The following is a 23080-nucleotide window of genomic DNA, read 5'->3' on the forward strand; positions in this document are numbered from 1 at the left end:
CCTGTGTGGTATATATGTACCCCGTTTGATCAAAAGAATGCAGACACCCACAACAACATTCGTGTTTCATATTATGTGCATTATGGAGACACATAATGCTAGGTACTCCATAATAGCGACCACAGCAGTCATTAACATCATGAGAGAGCAGAATGGGACACTCCGCAGAACTCACGACAAGTGTACGCGAGATTTCCACATTCCTAGGCCCACTGTTTCTGATGTGATCGTGACGTGGAAACATGATGGGACACGTACAGCGCAAAAGCGTGTAGGTCGACCTGGCAATGAGCTCAAACACTTATACACACGTAATGGGACTGCACTGTCAGTGTCTTTCTTCCCATATCTTCATCCTACACATATGGTTTTGATGCCATTTCTGACACAAGGCAATGAGGACAATACGTATACATTAGGATATACAGAACACACGTAAAACACACAAACTTACATACTATACACACAAAATCTTTTACATTGTCTTTACATCGTATTTCACATAAAATCATCACATCTGGATAGTTATACACAGAATTGTTACATACTCCTTTTACCTTTTTTCTCTTCTTTTCTTTCTTTTTTTTTATGTCGTACAGTATACACAAAATTATTTTATTATCTCTTTGTACATTGTATTATACAAGGGTATTACATTGTTTTATACATAACATATCGCCGTATAAACAGCCTTCTCGTTCGCATGTTGACAATAAAATTCATTTTTCATAAGTCCTTGTCTCTTGAGTAAAAAAAAAAAAAAAGAAATTACGGGAAAGTCACGTATTTATTGGAGTGTACGGATCTAGGGTGTGGGGCTAGCAGAGGTGTCTGGGGCAGCAAGAAGCGTTAGTTCTTGCTTAGAGTTGCTTGTGCTTTCCACTGCTTCCCTCTTCTACGCCAGAATCTGCTTTAGTACTTAATACTAATATATAATACTAATATACTAATATATATATATATATATATATATATATATATATATATATGTGTGTGTGTGTGTGTGTGTGTGTGTGTGTGTGTGTGTGTGTGTATATATATATATATATATATATATATATATATAGGGTGTTTAAAAAATGACTGGTATATTTGAAACGGCAATAAAAACTAAACGAGCAGCGATAGAAATACACCGTTTGTTGCAATATGCTTGGGACAACAGTACATTTTCAGGCGGACAAACTTTCGAAATTACAGTAGTTACAATTTTCAACAACAGATGGCGCTGCAAGTGATGTGAAAGATATAGAAGACAACGCAGGGTGTGGGTGCGCCATTCTGTACGTTGTCTTTCTGCTGTAAGCGTGTGCTGTTCACAACGTGCAAGTGTGCTGTAGACAACATGGTTTATTCCTTAGAACAGAGGATTTTTCTGGTGTTGGAATTCCACCGCCTAGAACACAGTGTTGTTGCAACAAGACGAAGTTTTCAACGGAGGTTTAATGTAACCAAAGGACCGAAAAGCGATACAATAAAGGATCTGTTTGAAAAATTTCAACGGACTGGGAAGGTGACGGATGAACGTGCTGGAAAGGTAGGGCGACCGCGTACGACAACCACAGAGGGCAACGCGCAGCTAGTGCAGCAGGTGATCCAACAGCGGCCTCGTGTTTCCGTTCGCCGTGTTGCAGCTGCGGTCCAAATGACGCCAACGTCCACGTATCGTCTCATGCGCCAGAGTTTACACCTCTATCCATGCAAAATTCAAACGCGGCAACCCCTCAGCGCCGCTACCATTGCTGCACGAGAGACATTCGCTAACGATATAGTGCACAGGATTGATGACGGCGATATGCATGTGGGCAGCATTTGGTTTACTGACGAAGCTTATTTTTACCTGGATGGCTTCGTCAATAAACAGAACTGGCGCATATGGGGAACCGAAAAGCCCCATGTTGCAGTCCCATCGTCCCTGCATCCTCAAAAAGTACTGGTCTGGGCCGCCATTTCTTCCAAAGGAATCATTGGCCCATTTTTCAGATCCGAAACGATTACTGCATCACGCTATCTGGACATTCTTCGTGAATTTGTGGCGGTACAAACTGCCTTAGACGACACTGCGAACACCTCGTGGTTTATGCACATCGCACGGCCGACGTCTTTAATTTCCTGAATGAATATTTCGATGATCGTGTGATTGCTTTGGGCTATCCGAAACATACAGGAGGCGGCGTGGATTGGCCTCCCTATTCGCCAGACATGAATCCTGTGACTTCTTTCTGTGGGGACACTTGAAAGACCAGGTGTACCGCCAGAATCCAGAAACAATTGAACAGCTGAAGCAGTACATCTCATCTGCATGAAAAGCCATTCCGCCAGACACGTTGTCAAAGGTTTCGGGTAATTTCATTCAGAGACTACGCCATATTACTGCTAGGCATGGTGGATATGTGGAAAATATCGTACTGTAGAGTTTCCCAGACCGCAGCGCCATCTGTTGTTGAAAATTGTAACTACTGTAATTTCGAAAGTTTGTCTGCCTGAAAATGTACTGTTGTCCCAAGCATATTGCAACAAATGGTGTATTTCTATCGCTGCTCGTTTAGTTTTTATTGCCGTTTCAAATATACCGGTCATTTTTGAAACACCCTGTATATATATATATATATATATATATATATATATATATATATATATATATATATATATATATATATGCGTTGTTCAAAGGTAACGTGGGACGCGAATCATGAGCTGTGGTAGTCAGACTTTATTTAGTGTGTCAGGGAACTATTTTTCTACATGTCTTTGCACTTTGTTGGGTGTCCATTTAAACGCTGATATTGCTTTGCATTTAAATTGTCCTCCTATGTTATGCCGTTATCCAATAATGCGTCAGATGCGCATAACTGCAGACGCAACCATCAGTTTTATGGCGCGCTGCGCGCCGTTTGGAGCTCAGCAGTTGCGTGGGCCCACCGCCGTAAAGCGATGCCGCGCGTCCCGGTCCATACTTTTCAGTGTCTCGTGCAGTGTTCGCAGAGTTTGCGAAAAACCAACCGCACTTGTTTCAACTTGCCGTACACCTTGGCTGTGGGAAGGGACCACTGGGTGCCTTCTAAGTTTACTGCACAAAAGGTAAGTACTGCACTTCACTATTTGGCTTGCAACGGCACACTGGCCTGTATAGTGCACAAACACTCGTGCCGTAGCAGGCTTCCTCGATTCACTATATCTCTTTTACCTCGAAGAAAAAGGTTTGTGATATGAAACGTATTTTCACTTGTCTATTTGCGTATAGCTCACAAGTCACTGACACTGAATAACTCATTGTCACTGGGTAAATATACACTGTCCTCTTCATTATCCAGTTAGTTCAGAAACAAAACTGTAGCTCATGATACCACTAGCTTGTCTTTTATGATAAATGCCCACGTTCGTTATTTTTTCCTGTACGGAACTATATCGGCGTACATTTTGCTCACAGCATTTTATTACATTAATTTGTAGGTGATTGTGTTCTCAGAGAGTACGTGCCTCTAATACTACATTTCGCGGTCGCGACACTGCCTGACATCTCATAGAGCATAGGAGAACACTCTTGAGAACAACAGTACTTTCTAAGTTTATGTAGTACTACTGATGCACTTATGTATTGAAGGGACAACACTAGGACATGAACGCACTATAAGTGTTTTTTACAAGTTGTCTCCAAATGAGGCAAAATCTGTTCATTTTCTATCCGCGAGTTACTATGTGGGGGAGGTTTTTTTTTTATCCTTTCGTCACCCAAGTTTGTGACAACGCATGGTACACACGTCATAAGCATACAAATAATTAAAAAAAATAAGAAAATGCTTACATAAATAAATCACTATACTTAAATTGCTAGGTAGTACAAACAACAGATTAATAATGAAGCTCGCCTGCCCGTACGCTACTGCCTCTAAAGTCTGTGCTTGCGTATATGGTGTTTCTTTGTGTTCATGTTTGTGTTACTTTTTCCTTCCATCAAATATCTTCTGCTCAGATTGGATAATATATTATAATCATAGCAAAAAAAAAAAAAAGTGTACTGCACCCTCTAAAGGCAGCATACATCCTCAGTGTTTTCATACTGAAGAAATACATTATTAAAATCCTCTGGCGTTACTTAGTGTCACGTAGTGCATTTCTCAGTGATCTTGGTAATGTTTTATTACGTCAATCGTCAGTCATAGTGACATTAATGGAACTTAGTGGCTTTTCTCCGCCGATTGAAGTCATGCAGTATCTCGCCGAGCGCCACCTGTAAATAATTGTTTGTTTCGGCGTTACCTCATTTTTTTCGGCTAGTTGGTTTACTGTAACTTACCTTGTACATACTCCTTTATTCTGTTATAAGAGACGGTGTTATGTCTGCCTTAGTTAACATTCACTAATCGTATCTCAACATCGTACTTGCATTCAAACATGTATATAAAGTTGAAAAAAAATTATCTGTATGAGAGTAAGATCACACAAGTTGTTATTCATGAATCCTATCTTTAGGTGCACTTTCCTTAGATTAGGTTACTGTGCGTATGATATATAGTACGCTAAACTTTCATTAACAGCTAGAAATCATTTTTATAATTGCAGCATCCAAAATAAATTAACATCATTTGCCAAGCGATACATTTATAGATAAAACCTCGTGGTGTGTATACGTCAAAAACGCACAATACTTTCTCAGCAACCTATAGTGTACTTGCGTCACACATTTATTCTTTGTACCTTAGGGAGTCCAATATTTTTCTGTAACTTACCCTGTACCTTATTGCTTTGATACACAAATGGCATAAAAAAATAACTTACATCTATATTGTTCCGAGGTCTGTGCTAATTGTTCGCTTCAGATACCTCCGTATATAAACTTAAAACTAAAATACCACTGTGACCAAACAAAAACATTCCGTCAAAACTTACAAGTACACTTCGCGTTAAACATCGCTAGTCACCAACTGACGCGTATGTCCTAGCTTACCTGTGTCTTGCGTCCACGTTCACTGACAAATGTAAACAATAATAGTGAAAAGTTCTTATTCACTTAGCTTCATAAGCTGTACTTTCTTTATCCTAATGTTGTTCGTTCTCTTTTTCACAGTAACTTATTTTATACGTGTGCATTAATAGGTATGGCGTGTGATACTTAATTATAGTAGACTTTTCTCAAGTCTGTGTGTGCATAGAGTCCTTTGATCTTGCCATTGTGAAGATATGCAAGTAAATAACATCCGTCGTGCGGAATATGTGCAATTGCGTACGGACCAGTATATTTTATTTGCCACTTAGCGTTTTTCTTAGCTAACAAGGAAGATTTCATATGAGTTTTGAGTAACACATTTTCTCTGATTGTAAATCTGGTAACACCATGTAGCTGTTTATCATAATGCTTCTTTCGGCGTTGGGCTTGTTGTGTGATAGAGATTAATACTTGCCTTATTTTTTTCATTTAGGTCTACAGGTTGTCTAGGAACAGACGGGATAGGGTTTACCCATTCATTATTCTCTTTCTTATTGCATATCAGATCAGACGGTGTAAGTGCAGTATCATATATTGGGAGATTGTTTACCACCTGTTCAAAAACGTTTAAATATTCAATCCACTTAGATTGCTTGTTGGCTACGTATGTCCTCATAAACCTATCCAATTCACGGAATATTCTTTCAATTGGGTTGGATTGCGGGCTGTACTTGGATATCAATATTTGTTTAATCTGTTGTTCTTGAAGAAATTGTTTCCAAGCATGGCATATAAATTTGGTTGCGTTATCTGATAAGATCGCCTGTGGTTTCCCAACAGACGGGTAGTCGTCGTTTAGCGAACGTCTGATAATAGGCTTAGCTGCAGTTGTTTTCGTGGCATACAATTTCACATACTTTGAAAATACATCATATACTCCAATGACATATTTTACACCTCCCCTGGCAGAGGGTAAAGGACCCATAGCATTTATGCATACTAGCTCTAGCGGGATTTTTGGTAATATAGGATGCAACTCTGTCTCGCAGTTCAGATTGACAGGCTTAACCTTCTGACAAATAATACATGTTTTTAATATTTGTTGTGTGCGTCGAAGCATATTGGGAAAGTAGCAGTACATATTTAATTTCTTACAGCACTTGCGGGCGCCGTAGTGCCCCCAAGCGTAGTGAATATGCAAAATTAAACTTTTCTCATATGCTTCGGGTACAAATACGCACCATGTATCGCTGTCCATGTCTCTCCTGTAGAATAATACATCCCTATGTAACCTGTAATGCTGTTTTATAGGTAAATGGGGGTTATTGTTTAACTGGGATCTGACTTTCCTCCAGCGGTCATCTTCTTCCTGTAATTTTGCCATATTATTGCACATATCCTAAAAATATTTGCTAAATTTGGTGTCCTTGATGAGCATAACTTTGAAGGCAATGTTGCCCATCCATATACGCGAAAAATTAATAAATGTTCCTGACTATGACATGGAGCAATTCTTATCAGTAGTTGACTCTATAGATATGATTATGGAAGATGCGAGGCAGTTGAGTAGCAGTCAAATGTCTATTCATTTTCATAGCAACTCGCTTAACAATAATAATAATAATTTGACCTGTGATAATAATAATACGGAAAAGAATGTCAAACACATGTCACAAGAGAGACAGGAGAACATCAGTCCTATGGTTACATTATGAATAATAATCATAATCGATATAAAAGAGATACTTACTGTGCTAAAAGTACACTACTGGCCATTAAAATTGCTACATCACGAAGATGACGTGCTACAGACGCGAAATTTAACCGACTCGAAGAAGATGCTGTGATATGCAAATGATTGGCTTTTCAGAGCATTCACACAAGGTTGGCGCCGGTGGCGACACCTACAACGTGCTGACATGAAGAAAGTTTCCAACCGATTTCTCGTACACAAACAGCAGTTGACTGGCGTTGCCTGGTGAAACGTTGTTGTGATGCCTCGTGTAAGGAGGAGAAATACGTACCATCACGTTTCTGACTTTGATAAAGGTCGGATTCTATCCTATCGCTATTGCGGTTTATCGTATCGTGACATTGCTGCTCGCGTTGATCGAGATTCAATGACTGTTAGCAGAATATGGAATCGGTTGCGTCAGGAGGGTAATACGGAACGCCGTGATGGATGCCAACGGCCTCGTATCACTAGCAGTCGAGATGACAGGCATCTTATCTGCATGGCTGTAACCGGTCGAGCAGCCACGTCTCGATCCCTGAGTCAACAGATGGGGACGTTTTGCAAGACAACAACCATCTGCACGAACAGTTCTACGACGTTTGCAGCAGCATGGACTATCATCTCGGAGACCACGGCTGCGGTCACCCTTGACGCTGCATCACAGACAGGAGCGCTTATGATGGTGTACTCAACGACCAACCTGGGTGCACGAATGGCAAAACGTCATTTTTTCGGATGAATCCAAGTTCTGTTTACAGCATCATGATGGTCGCATCCGTGTTTGCCGACATCGCGGTGAACGCACATTGGAAGCATGTGTTCGTCGTCGCCATACTGGCGTATCACCGGCGTGATAGTATGGTGTGCCATTGGTTACACATCTCGGTCACCTCTTGTTCGCATTGATGGCACTTTGAACAGTAAACATTACAGATGTCTTACGACCTATGGCTCTACCCTTCATTCGATCCTTGCGAAAGCCTACATTTCAGCAGGATAATACACGACCGCATGTTGCAGGTCCTGTACGGGCCTTTCTGGATACAGAAAATGTTCGACTGCCGCCCTGGCCAGCACATTCTCCAGATCTCTCACCAGCTGAACACGTCTGGTCAATGGTGGCCGAGCAACTGGCTCGTCACAATACGCCAATCACTACTCTTGATGAACTGTGGAACTGTATTGTGTTGAAGCTGCATGGGCAGCTGTACCTGTACACGCCATCCAATCTTTGTTTGACTCAATGCCCAGGCATATCAAGGCTGTTATTACGGCCAGAGGTGGTTGTTCTGGGTACTGATTTCTCAGGATCTATGCACCCAAATTGCGTGAAAATGTAATCACATGTCATTTTTAGTATAATATATTTGTCCAATGAATACCCGTTTAGCATCTGCATTTCTTCTTGGTGTAGCAATTTTAATGGCCAGTATTATAGCTATGGAGGTAATGCTAACCAAGCAAATCAGATTAGTGCAATAAAGCCGAATCGTAAACGTCGATATGGAGACGTAAACGTGCATAGTGGTAATACCAATAAGCGTAACATGTATCCGGAGGATCATCCTAATTTTATTCGACCATGGGAAGATAATCGGAATCATAATGTTCGTTTGGATGATGGAAAAAACACATGAAGTCATCATCAAACACATGGAGTCGTACCAATGGGAGATGGATCATCAAATATGCGACATGATAGTCATCTTAATTCGGGTCACACTGTACGGATCGTGGAAGTACATGAACCACCACCAATGACGCAGCAGGAGTGATTAAACTAGAACCGGTCACCGAATGCCTTCCTAGGATGACTGGAAAGGTGGAGGAGGGCACGCATAATTTTGAATTAAATGTACTAACGTATAGTAATGATATGGATCTGAGGGATAATTAATTGAAGAAAAACCTAATGTTTCTAACAAGCTTGGACAAATTTTACAGGCAATAATTCCAGAAAGCATAAATAATGTTAATGTTGAAGTACTGGTTGATATTAGGGCGACTATTATTGTCATGACACGGGAATGTTTGAAACAGAGAAGCGAAGGAGTAAAAGTGCTCACACTTCCTGTCACAGGATGTACCGTTTTCAGCGCAAAAGCGCAAAACGTCTTAAAACAGGTACTTGTCGACGTTACAATACGGGGGTCTCAAATAGCAAGCACATTCCTTGTTGTTCCTGAAATGATAGTACCAATTATTTGGGGTTTGGACTTTCTGTGTGAGAGCAGTGCAATCATTAATTTGAAGGAAGGTGAATGTGTATTTAATTCTAATGGTAATGTTTTGACAGCCAAAACGATAAAGGGCGGAGTAGTTCCCAATCAATTGTATGTGAACTTAGTGGCGAATTATACCAGTCTCAATAACAAAACAGTAGATAACACTTACCTTATAGAAAGTTCCGAAGAGACGATAAGTATAGTGTCACTTCTGGAAAAGGTTTTGGAATCCTAATGCTTATCTGCGATCTAAAGAAAGAGATAGTAAGAAAATAAATCAATAAAAGTTAGATGGGGTATTATTGAGCCCTCATATTCTGAATTTAGTAATCCCCTCTTGGTGTTAATTAAACCCAACAGTGACATCAGATTGGTGTTAGATGCAACAGAGATAAACAAGATCTTTATACCTGTACAAACCAGCCCTGAAACCTTAGAGGGACTGATACAGAAATTTTATGGTGCCCGCTTCTTAACTTCCTTGGACATGTGTAGCTCGTATTGGCAAACGAGAATATTGAAAGAATCTAGAAAATATACTGCGTTCGTTTTTCAGGGCTGGAGTTACCAGTCCACAGTCATGCCATTTCAATGGTGTTTTTATATCTGCATTGGCAGAGACCTTTTGGATAAAGCTACTTTATATGTGGATGATTTATTAATTGCTTCTGAAGCCTGGGAGGAACACCTCGATTTATTAAGAAGAGTTTTAGAGTACGGAGTTACTGTAAATTTGAGCAAATCCAAGTTTGCTCGTAACCAACTGAAATTCCTTGGACATATAATTAATCCTGAAGGAATAAAACCGAATCCTAAAAAGATGGATGCGATTAACAGATGTCCATATCCGAAGAATAGAAAAGAATGAAAGTCTTTCATCGGCCTGGTTTCTTTTTTTCGACGATTTTCACCCAATCAGCTAGTCAGCCGAGACTGTTCGCTACAGCTGTTAAGGAAAAATGTCATATGGAAATGGATGACCGAATGCACGCAAGCTTTCTATAACATTCGCCGTGTGTTGCTCAATGCTCAACTGTTGCATCGTCCAAGACTTAATCAAGACTTTTATATTGCTGCAGACGCCTCGGAATCGGGATTAGGTGCCACTCTTTTCCAGATGGACGATCCGAAAGATATCAATACAGTCAAAATAACTGGGTTTGTTAGCAAAATACTTTCTAGCTGCGAACGTGCGTATTGTACTACTGAACTGAAAGTACTGGCTAGGGCCTTGTCCGTTAGAAAGTTTCGCTGTTTTGTTTACGGAAAGAAGGTTATTATATACTGTGACTACAAACATTTATCTTTTATTCTAATGGAAAGGATGTTTCATACACGTTTAACCCTGTGGGCTTTGCTACTCCAAGACTATGATATTTCACTGCAGTACAACAGAGCAAAAGACAACATCATAGCTGATGCTCTTTCAAGGCTATCGAAAGGAAAGAATGACGACGAATGCGAAGAACGACCTATTGACGTTAAAGTCATGAATATATCAATGCGATATTGTGAGAAGCAGATTTCGCAGCTGTGTCGAAAACTACAAGAGCTACAGGACGACGATATGTTGTGGAAGCCATTAAGGATGCAGTTGAAAGCAAAACGATAAGTCGCTTCAAAGAACAGTATCAGTTAAAATCTGGACTGTTATACAGATGAAAACATGAAGATGACGTTTGGAAAGTTTGTATTCCGAGTGCATACTTGGAATCACTAATATGGTATACTCACTTAAAATGGGGTCATTTTTTGACGCAAAACGTGCAGACAAATAAGCGCAATATTGTTATCATCCATATTTGGGACGTTAGCTACAGATATTCTCAAGAAGTGCAGGATCCATCAGAAGGCAAAACCCATAAATTATTGTCATAAGATGGAAGCTCACCCAGTAATTCCACAGCAGCTTTTGATGTTGGTGTCCTGTGACGTCTGTGGACCGTGCCCTATGACATGTGGATGGCTCAAATATATTTATATTTTTCAAAATATGAGAAATTATATCTTTTGAGAAATCTTTACATGCCACCAATGTTACGCAACTTTATTAACAACTATGTAACTGAGCTTGGTAAACCTACGATGATTTTGACAGATAACGCTGCATATTATACAAGTTAAGTATGGAGAGACACTATGAAAGAACAAGGAATCAAACATATTTATGTCTCACGATTTTACCCACGTGGCAATCCTGTTACAAGAATATTCCGAGAGCTAAATAGATTCCTACATACACACATACCGAACCAATATTACTAATGCATCGACAGGATTTACGATTTTGAAAATGTGTATAATGACTTACCACACTTATCAACAGGCTATACACCCAACCAAATAGTATTTGGTGAAAGTAGCTTGCGAGAATGGTTGAAGGAATTACCTCAAGTGGAAGGAAAGAATATCAAGAGAGAAGATATTTTGAAGAAGGTTTACAAAAACCTGAAGCACCAAGCACAATTGAGAAAGGCTAGGTTTGATAAAACTGAAAAAAGTAGTCACATATGAGGTAGGAGAAGAAGTGTTATTGAGGAATCATCTGAAAGCATCTACTAGAAATAGATTGAATAAAAAGTGGCAATAGTTGTATACAGGTCCCTATAGGATAATTAAAATACCACGTGAAGGGAGCTACATCCTATCAGATTGCGACACTGACATGATTAGGGGCTTGTTCTTACATATAGACATTAAGCAATTTTATAATTGATGAAAGAGATATGGATTCGAGAAATACAGAATAAACCAATGAACATTGTTAGTAGAATTCGACCACACATCAACTGTAATATGTGCAAGTAAAATATCAGTGGAAGAAGAAAAGAAGATGCTGAATATAAGATTATTATGGTTTTATGAACTGTGAAATAAATGGACACTGAAACAGAATGACTATTCAATCTTGTAAGAAAAGAAATTATGAAGAAACAATCTATTTTATGTACATGTGTAAATGAGAAGATTAGTATGTAGCATATACATACAGTTGAAAATATTTGTGTTACAACCTATTTAATGGCAAAAAGACAATACTGCATATCCTTATGTATATATGTAAATAGTCTTAGAGAAAATGATTCAAAAGTAGTGTTAAGATGTAAGAAGAAGATGTATCGGACTTCGATGTATATATGTTATACCAAGAAAGGATATGTTAGCTGTAAGAAGATTTTATTTAGTAATTGTTTGAAGGTTTATTAATTTTGTAGTGTTATACATAAGTATGTAAAGCAAAATGGAAAGTACACTGTAACCACGTGAGCTAAAAAGTAATGACATGAGGAAATTTAATGCAACGCAGTCAAATGAGGAAATTTAAAGCAACCCAATCAAATGATGTAGTAACATGAAATAGAAGATCGGAATAGCATGTGTAAAGCACTGGAATAATAACAGGAAGCCAACCAAGACAACTGTCTAAAGATAACAACTACTCTATGTGGGAAACGCAATCCACCACAAAAACAAAAGAAAAAAAAACTAATGAGAATAAATGAACTTTTTTCGTAATATTACGAGAAGACAAAATAAAAATACCTGTTAATAAACACCTATTTTTACTAATTTGAAAAGCAAGAAACAATTAAATATGTAACAATGTAAATACTGAAACTTGGCAAGAGAGCCTATAGTATGGTATTAAAAAGTATTTTACAGTAGGTTTATGTTGGTTAACGACCAGAAATAACTGAAGAATGGTGTGGAATAAAGACGCATGTAAATATTGAAAGAAATTGCTATCTTCACGTAAGAAATTACGGACCTCGCTGAATGAGATAATTTGAAGAGTGTTAAATGACTGAAAAGGGATTTAATCGAAGTGTATTACGTAACAATCTACCTGTCAACTGTTAATGAACAGTTAATGCAATTATACGATTGTAACAGAAAATGAATAACCTAACCATATTGCAGAAGTCATAGAAGTTTTAGCAAATTACTGTATTAAGAGAAATTCAAATTAAATAAAGCGCCTGAGCCCACTGAACGAAAACATTACGGAAGTCAGTAATAGTGCGGAAGGTACTCACATTAACCCCAGGAGATGATTATTTCGTAAAGCACTAAAGATTTCCATCCCATAGCTTCTAGAGGAATACTCAGCTGGGGTAAATAATCACGGTTGATTGGTCCTTCAAAGAGCGCTCGTCGCGCGACGCACCAGATAAAGTTCATGTGTACCAGCTTGTGACAAACAATATATCATCATAAGTCTACCATTACACTTCCAAAGTTTAATGAAAGCATTGTTCTGACATAAACGTTATCGATTCTCACAATTAATACAACAAGGAAGTTTGTGGACGACAGTGATTTAATATACTTTGATATTGCTAATTCAGTCGCAGTGTGAGCAACGTAACTACTTTCATCAAAGATGGATTCACGATGGACTGTACAACGGCAAAGACAATATTGAGATCCGATTTGTCATCTAACCTGACGGCAAGAGCGGCTGATTTGAAATTGGAATTGGGAGGGGAAGACAACAACCAGGTTGTATCCAGCCAAATATGCCATCTGATGCAGGTCGCAACCTTGGGCGTCAATCGTCAAAACCGGCTGCTGTAGTGGGACGAAATTGAAGCGTCACCCATCCACCAGTGTCAGCCCAGTTTGCAGGTGAATATAAGTTTAATTTAGTTTTGTTTATGCATTTTTGTAATATTTTGTAATGGTTGTGAATGGTCTAAAGTTTTTGTATTTTTTTTATGTTTCATGTACGGAGAGGGCGGCGCAACGAACGGAGACAGCATCTTCGCTGCCGGGACCAGAGAGAAAATTGCTGGCCACTATACGTCGCGGGTCGACAGCCAAAGAGCAATAGAAGATCCTGGAACCGAGTTGTTGCGTCGTGCTTCTAAAAAATAAAATAAATGAAAATTTGTAATATTTTGTACAACAATGATATCATAGGAAGTTTAATCTTATTGAAAAAGTTAGTTTTGTCTCGTCAAGGCTCAGGTTCACGTCTGTATGTAGGAAGATAATAAACTAGTGGATGCTACTAAAGTTGAAATACGTGTTCTGAGGATTTATTTGTGAAGAATTATGTGAATGAATTAATAATATATTTGACAAGATTATTGAATTTTGACAGCGTACATCGCTACTTTGAATCTCAAAAAGTTTATTCAATGTGGTTCTAATATCGATTAAATCAGATAACGTGTATCAATATAATTTCTGAGGAAAAACAAACGACATCTAAAATTGAGAAAGTTTACGCAAACCAATTGGCCCTAGTGACGTAATTCTGTACATACGACTCAAATGATGTTTTACAGTTCCGTTCAAGAACCATTCTGAGACAATTTAAAAAGAATATAAATAATTTTCAAGTGGGTTGTAACTGACGTAGGTGACGAAGTCTGCACATGGTCATATGTCGAAAGAAAATCATTTATAAACAAATCTATACGTCGTTACACTACACTGCGATCCCTGCTTTGCACAGTCGCCTGAAGAACTGAGGACTTAGTCCAAGAGAATGTGTTGTGTGATTATGTATTTTATTTCTAAATGTTTCAGATACAACCCAATAGACAGATTTGAACTTTATTTAAGGGCGTTTCCTATAGGTCCACTCATTAATCATAAAATTGTTATGACATATATGTACTAACTTACTTGGCCATATAACATTACAGGCCTGTGTAACATTACAGGTCTTGAATATCTTATTTGTATCTGTCAGTTGGTATGGAGAAATTGAGATTTGGTTGATTTCTTTATATAGTTTTGCGTGATTAAGACCCGTCGCCATACAAAGCTGTCATTTAGTTAGTGCGATTTGCGATCTTTTATGTGTTACTTTCCGATAATAAATCATGTTTTTTCTGATTACCGTTAAAATATAATGACGATAAATGTTTGAGATCATTTGGAATAATATTTTAATAACTATGTAGATGAAGTAACGTCATTCGTGTACTCTTAGAAAGAAAAAAGAGTGTTAATTGTGCACTTATTGATGGTCAGTGTCGGGATCGGTGATTACGATTCCAGAAATAATTGATTGGACGAAGTTCAATTGCACACAATCGTTTAGGGCGAATTAAGAGCTTGAAACAGGTTGTAGATGTACGCAGGTCAATTTCGTGAGAGACTAGTAAGTGTCGCGAGTGTGTCGCGATATCAAGACTGCTTTCGCGCCGCCGATGGCTTGCTTTAAACTCGCGAAAATACAGTTTACGCGAATACTTAACTGTCGCGAAAGGGTAGAATATCTGATGAGTCATTGTGGAGGACGTAAGTTTGGATAGAAAGATCATTTTAAAAATCCAATTTAAATCCTGTTGATCGAAGTAGCCTAGCAACCCAAAAGCTCATACTTGGTTATCGGCAGAAACAGTGTACTGTTTTCATGCGCACGTGAATGATTTGTGGGCGTGAAATAAACATGTGAAAGCATTTGTTTCAATAAAACGGAAAAATATGAAGAAGGTTATTCGTATATTTTGTTATTTAGTGAACACTGATATTTTCTTATAGTGATGTAGAGCCTTACGTATTGTTAATATTGTGACAGACTGATCGCAAGTGCTCTCGTTACAAGTCGAGTTTTGTGCCTGATTAAGAGTAGCTGGTTCCTAAAGTCTCAGAGGTTAAGTGAAGAATAATATCACACTTAAATAACGCAGCATCGAAACCCACTACCTTCAACTACATTAAGCTAGCTATTCCTGAATCAGGTGATACCGTGGCCGTGTAGTTGTGTGTAGTCGACAACAAATAGGTAACACTAACATAAACATTTCTCATGCTCTGACATCGACGAGAGAAAGAAGAGACGACAACGACGACAGACACGTATCTTTTACTAACGGTATACGTGGCGCCTTACAATACAACAACACAACGGACGTCACCGTATACTTCCACTCTCCTGTAAAAATAAATTTTTTGACATTCGACACTGCTGCTCAAGACCATAGTTAACATAGCTGGCCCATCATTCTGACCTCTTATGTGGTGTAGCTTTGTATCACTGTGATCGTTAATGTAAATGGCACGGTATTTCCTTCTTCTGTTTTCACGGTAAATGATAGCAGCCAAACAGTCGCAGTATAAAGATTTATTGACATCCTTGACCACGGCTTCAGTATATCTAAATACACCTGAACAGGAAGACACCTTCATTAGCGAAAAAACATAGTAACATAACTGAGATAACAGAAAACAACTACTTATATCTTTAAGAACTGTGAAAAATTACCACAATATTACAAGCACAAAAACTTTTAGTCACCTACGAATTCATATCTTGCAGTGGACGTACATAAAACAAAAGTGCCAAAGGCGTCGTCAGTAGTTAAAGTATTACCTCCATCTGTACAGCATATTTATGAAGAGATGGTCGATGCGAACACGGCATGCTATCAGTAAGTAGCCTGTGAACTAGCATGAAGAGGATGTGGAAGCACTATGGCAGACAGTTTCACCGATAGAGAGCACTTGTGGCAAGGGCGAGACACTCGCGCGCATTAAAACCCGGGATACATACTCATGCGTGGCAAAATTTTAAAGGTTATGCCACGTCAAACCCTCTACCTTAATAAATAATACATATCAGAACCATTTAAAACAACTGCATACAAGAGAAAATATGAACACCAATTTGCCTATGTCCTAGTGCCAAGCAGATGAAGCTTGCGCTAAGGAACATATCCAGCGAGAGAGGTCACTAGTGTTATGAGCGAGAATCTTGTGCAAATTAAAGGCTAGGATACATACTAGCGAAAATGAACAAAATGTTGTAGTAAATCGAAACCATCTGTCGCCATGAATAGAAAACATAAAAGAGACATTTAAACCAAACATAGACAAAAATAACGCGAACAACGATCATCAAAAATGTGTTTCTGTTTCTATACCTCATTCCGTTGTTTGTGAAAGCCATTTCAGACTTATGGTTACTTTCATGAAAGAACCTTCTGCGTCTCAGAATCATCGTACACCGTTATCGTTATCCTGCCGTCCACTAAACCGTTTTCGAGGTAGCATACAACATCTTTATACTCTAAAAATACTTCTTGTCTATGGCCTTGAAGAAAATAAGTTCATCCATTGATATTTTTGGATTTCTTCAATTCTGTCATTTAACATCTCAATTCTCTAGGTATTGCCTTGACAAGACTTACCAGTTCCGTTAATTTTGGGTTGACTACCTCGGTTTTTCTGTCAATGTATAGACGAATGTGTTTTGCACATTACGGATGAGTGAGTGACACACCCCCACCTTTGAAAATATCGTAATCCAATTTGGTAGTTTATAATTTAAAATTTTGAAAGATATAATATCTTTTATTATAAATTATCCGTTATATGCGATTTTGTAACTGTTTTAAATATGTTAGTAAAACTTAACCCAAAATTTTATTTCTTAGTATTGAATGTGACCTTTTTAACGATTTTCATGTCCGTGTTTTCGTGTTCATGACCCTTTCTACACATCCATATAACTTTAAGAAGAATATTACAACTGAAAAATCAACGACAGTTGACGAAATTTGTATTTCATTAAGATTTTTCTGGTGGTCATGAATTAGTCCTCCACTCTGTGCAAACATTCATTACATAAAATGTTTCGCTGTTTCTAAGATTGTACATTTAGATATTTTCAGGTTTTGCACCCTACTTATACATAAGTATAAGATATGTCGTTAATAAAAATTCATCAGATTTAACGAAATTTGCTTCTTTGTGGGCTTAAAGTATCTCTCCCCTTAGTATTATGTGTTACGGAGAAGGAATTGTTATTTTTAGGGTTAACAGAATCCCCTGAGTGTTTCATCTATATCGTCATTTTCAGTCACATGAAAGCGACACTTCATGTATTCCAGAAATGCCACATATGCTAACAAATTCATCAAATTTCATGTTGTTTCCTATGTGTGCTTCGTAAATTTGTTTTAAATTTATATTTCCTGTTTGAGTGTGATCATAAGATTCTCATAATGTCTTACTAATTGCTTCAGAATTTTGGAATTTATCTGGCTCAAATAAAAGACATCCGCTTTCATGTGGTTGCAATGAAATATATTTCCGTATTTGAGCCTGTTTTTTACTACAACGTCATCAGATGTGACCAATCTGCTTGACTTTACTTTCGCAGGTGATGGAATATCACTGCCTCACTGAATGTCGGGTAGGTTACTCCTTCAAAGCAGTCCAAAATAAACTTGTAATATCTGATAATTGAGCTGAAACATTGTTTTTGAAATATGTATACGCTTGTTTGAAGTGGGCCCCCTCAGGGTATGTTAACAATGACACAACAAAAGTAGCCTTCCCACTATCAGTAGGTCAATTATCAAAGCACTTACATTTTCACAAAGTGGCGAACCATTTTACTACTTTCCTGGTTAGCAGTAACATTACTTGACAAGTCATTACTATAAGGCTCTTGTGAGAGGGTTGCTCCATCTGCTGACTGATGGTGACAACTATACAGTTAGGTTACAATACAGGGGGCTTTTATAGGTACATTTCTTTGTATATGTACTCTTACATATAGCAGGGTATATGAAGATACTTAAGTAAGATCATAGTTCTATGTCCTCATTTAGTTCATACATCTCTTCCTCATGTATTGCTGTCCAACATGAACAGTAGAGTTTAGTGAAGGCTATTACTTATGGGTGAGGGGTTTCGCACGCCATCTCAAACGTTTTTCTCTACATTCTCTCGTAGAATCGATAGTCCTATGGTTCCCAGCTCTGTTGATAGTCTAGATGGTGTTGAATTGCATGACTGGAATTCTTAAAAGCGCCTTCCTGGGAATCCGTGCACCGTCTCTCGCTAAAAATTTTAACTGTACGTGGGAATTTTCCTCCTGTGATAGCATGATCTCTTAGTATCACTGACGGGGAGTGAATGTTTTTGTGGGATAAAGCATAAATCCTTAGCGAGACACTATATAAACAATTCCACCATCAGGGAGTAATATTATTTCAACTTCGCTACATCATGGATTTTCTAATACCTCTCTGGATAAAACTCATTACCTGACTTCAATGCCATGATCACTTGCTTAAGGGCACTCAACTGACCTTCAACAGCATTATTTCCACACCAGACAACTGCAATGACTTACAGTCTGACATGATTATCCTTTGAGTGATTTATCGACAGTTGTTTGCAAACATAGCAGTAATATAAACAATGTTTAAAAAGAAAGACATGTTGTCTAAAATATATTTTCGATCACAATTTTCATTGTTAGTGTAGAAATGTAGAATAATTTTCTCTCCTTCTTCTCAGTGAAGTTGCTGATTACGCTCATTTGCATGCGTTAGATATATTAGGGTCACTGCAATAAACGTGCTCGGTACCCGCCAAGGCCACCACCAGAAGATGTGCCGCGTGCTGGTCACTGGGGTAAGAGAGGGGTGGCATAGTATGTGTCACAACCGACTTTTAATCTGACATGCACAACTGCGTCGGCTGTGCTATGATCCTGGAAAGTGCTGACTTTACTGTTCCCATATCGACAGACATACCTTATTAACGTATCCTGCCCCACCAAGTTCCCTTGGACTAACGTGTGGCTCAATGAGACGATTAGAAAGCATCCCTAACCACTCATTCAGTGAGGTGAGTCGAGAACAGAATGTGAGTGTACGTCGAATCTGAGCCAAATTAAACAGAAACTTAATCGAAACGCTTACACTTCCAATACTTTTAATTAACTATGATAATTTATGGTACTGAAGACAGTGACAGCTTGTAGTCACTATTTCCGAATTATCTCGCAAGCGCTCGTTTGTGTACCAGTATTTGCAAGAATTTTAATGTTTCGATTACCGCATACTTTCAACTGCGTCAATTCACATAATTATGATACACGTTTCATAACAGATGTTCATGTGGATGTCTCCCACTTACTAATAAAGAAGTTCATGTGGATGTCTCCCACTTACTAATACGGAAATTGTTAAGCGAGAAAGAAATTGAAATTTCTCTATGTACAATGCGATTTTCTTTTGCAGTATTTTTAATTTATGACAACTTAGGGAATTGATGTCATTTTTAAGAAGCAAATTTTGCTCATAGAACTCAACAATTTTGGTAATCTGGCATTTAACTGGATCTGATTAAAATAAAAATGAAGCAATTGGCAGAGTTTGTTAAAGTGCAGTGACGACAATAAGGTCGTATTCTTGTAATTAATGAATTAATGTTATATTTCTAGAGTACTACATCTACGTAAAAACTCTGTAAGCCAGTGTTCAATACGTGGCAGTGAGTTCTTCCTGCCAATGCTAGTTACTCCACACACTACATAATTTTCGAATTGAGCGAATAGAAGGTGATTGTACATGCCTCACTATTTGAAGCAGTCTCTCTTATCTGCATGCAAGAGACAGATAAATTATTGCACAGCCGTAACACCAGCGCTCTACACTTAATAATCAGGTTACATATGAGCGACTTTGACTTTCCTCAGACGGTTTACATGCTTTCTTTATGACATGTGGTGTGTTTTTTACAGATTAATTGTCCTAAAATATAAATAATACATAATTATAAACACGCCACATACAGATGATTGCGTTACATATTTTCGTTGCATGTGACTTACGTGAAACGTCGGTTTGGAGTGTTTGTTTCCATAACATTCGTCCAACAGATGTAAATGCATTCCCACTGCATTCTTATTCTTGCACGCTTAAATTGTTCTCACTGAACACTTTAGATATGTCACTGAGATATTTTCTACCACGCACCACATGTTTTGATACATACAAAGAGCTTACAAACACATGAGTATCACAGATGCTACGATATATCGTAACATTTGACGATGATGTCCTATGTTTGGAAAGGATCATATATTCATTTACGCAACTGTAATGCCTTTTACACTAGTACATTTTATTTTTGAGTTGATATTGTTAAATTAATTATAAAGCTTTTTAATATATATAGGTAAAATAGTATATTTTTTAATTACATTTAGCATCATGAGATTTATAGTAACATAAATTTGCTACTTGATCTGCAGATAGGTGTTCTAATATTATTTGCTTTGGAGGTTGGGAAGTAATTTTTGGAAATTTTTCAGGAAAGCTGTGTTAGCTAACTCTGTTTTTTTGTTAAGGATACAGTCTGGAGTGCTGTTTTTGTGTGTGCGTATTACAGTTGCGGATTACAGTGCGTATTACAGTTGCGTAAATGAATATATGATCCTACTAAACATAGGACATTATCGTCAAATGTTACGATATATCATAGCATCTGTGATACTCATATGCTTGTAAGCTCATTGTATGTATCAAAACATGTGGTGCGTGGTAGAAAACTTCTCAGTGACATATCTGAAGTGTTCAGTGAGAACAATTTACGAGTGCAACAATAAGAATGCAGTGGGAATGGATTTACATCTGTTGGACGAATGTTATGGAAACAAACCATCAGAGGATGAATCACAACAATTCGAAACCGGTAATGGTACCCTTTGAATAAAGGAACTGAAAGTAAATTTGTAGCTGGTTGCTGTCTTAACACCATCAACATTTGTCTTCAAACAACAGCCACGGTCTCCATCATGTCATCATATTACTAAAGCATCTTGAATACTATTTCCTTCACAGATTTAAAAGATTTTCCCAGAATCTTCCCATCAAACATGTCACCCATTCTTCTTCCACTCTACTTATTTTACGTGTGCATACTGTTTTATATTTCTTCCTCGCATTACCAAAAAATATTTAAACTTTGTTACAGACTCCAGAACTTTATCACTAATTTGGAAACTGGGCACTAGCCGAGTCTTTGTGTTTGCGATGCTATTTGTGTTGCATGCAATTATATTAAAAGATGCATTTAAAGACATCTGTCATTCTGTATAGAAAGTAGAAACAGCTACTAACCATGTCGTTCATTTCCCTACAATTTTCTCTCGAAAATTCTTTGCTGTGAGAGGCAGTTTAATTAGAAAATAATGTTATACGAAAAGAAGCATAGCCCTTTTCTACGAGTGCTACAAATGGGTGTATTATAATGCATAACTGGATTATACTTGTGCTACACAAGCACATGAAAGCGATTTGTGCCATCATGTATGTACTGGCTATTTTTTCAAATCTAATGTGATGCCACAGGCTTGCTATAAGTGCATGAAAATAACAAATACTCGAAATTAGCTTACTTCAAGGAAAATAAATATATTACAGTCTATGTGAACCAATTATTCTTTTTTTTCAATAAACAGTATCAGTATATTTTGAGGTGGTGGTTTCCTCACGCCTTACACCTTGTAACGTCTGAAGATAGTTATTTAAGAAACATAAAGAGCTACTGATGAAATAATCCAACACATAGGAGGATGGAACCTGTATGTAGACTGTTTCTTAATATCTTTTAACTGTATTAATGCATTTTTGTTGAACTCAGTTTTAGTGACGCAGGGTTTGGTGCTTACGCCACAGTATACGGATGATATCACCCAGGCTGATAACAATAATTTTGTGTTACCTGGTGATGATCGGTTGAAGGAAACTAGCGTAGTGAATTTTATTTCATCTGCAGCTCTTGATGTTTCTAAAATGTGACTTCCTATAACTAATAGTCTTACTTTTACTACTTTCGACTTGGCGTTGTTTTATACGAATCTTCTGCCTGCCAACAGCTTCACTCGCGTACGCACACAGGAGAAAAGCCACACATGTGCGCACAGTGCGGGAAGCGGTTCAGCCAACGCCGGAACTACCGCTACCACCTGTCGCTACACTCCGGTTCGAGAGAATTCGAGGCATCGTGTCCGGTGTGTGCCAAAGTGTTCAGCGACCGGGGCTACCTGAGCTCCCACATGAAGATCCACCGCGACCAGCGCGAGTACGCCTGCACCGAGTGCGGGAAGCGGTTCAACCAGCGCGTCGCCTACAACACCCACGTGCGTACACACACCGGCGAGCGGCCGCACCGCTGCACCGTCTGCGGCGAGAACTTCTACCGCAAGGCGCTGCTCAGTCAGCATATGGAGAACCACACCAAAGAGAAGCCCCTAGCCTGTCTGGTACACGCATCACTTTCTTCTTTTATGCCTTAAGGTATACTTCGACTCTCTCTCTCTCTCTCTCTCTCTCTCTCTCTCTCTCTGTGTGTGTGTGTGTGTGTGTGTGTGTGTGTGTGGGTGGGTGTTTTTGTGTGTGTGCGCGTGTATGTGTGGTTACCACACTC

General features: G+C 38.4%; 1 protein-coding gene across 1 annotated transcript in view; it reads left to right on the top strand.

Annotated features, from left to right (window-relative positions):
- The window catches only part of LOC126095420 (zinc finger protein 547-like), a 65509-nt gene that overhangs the window by 32522 nt on the left and 9907 nt on the right, over positions 1-23080 (top strand). The window contains exon 3 of the mRNA XM_049910217.1: positions 22530-22916. Coding sequence (XP_049766174.1) covers positions 22530-22916 — 387 coding nt within the window. The remainder of the gene's footprint in view (positions 1-22529; positions 22917-23080) is intronic.

This window comes from Schistocerca cancellata, chromosome 8 (genome assembly GCF_023864275.1).
Source record: "Schistocerca cancellata isolate TAMUIC-IGC-003103 chromosome 8, iqSchCanc2.1, whole genome shotgun sequence".
In the NCBI taxonomy this organism is placed as follows: Eukaryota; Metazoa; Arthropoda; class Insecta; order Orthoptera; family Acrididae; genus Schistocerca; species Schistocerca cancellata.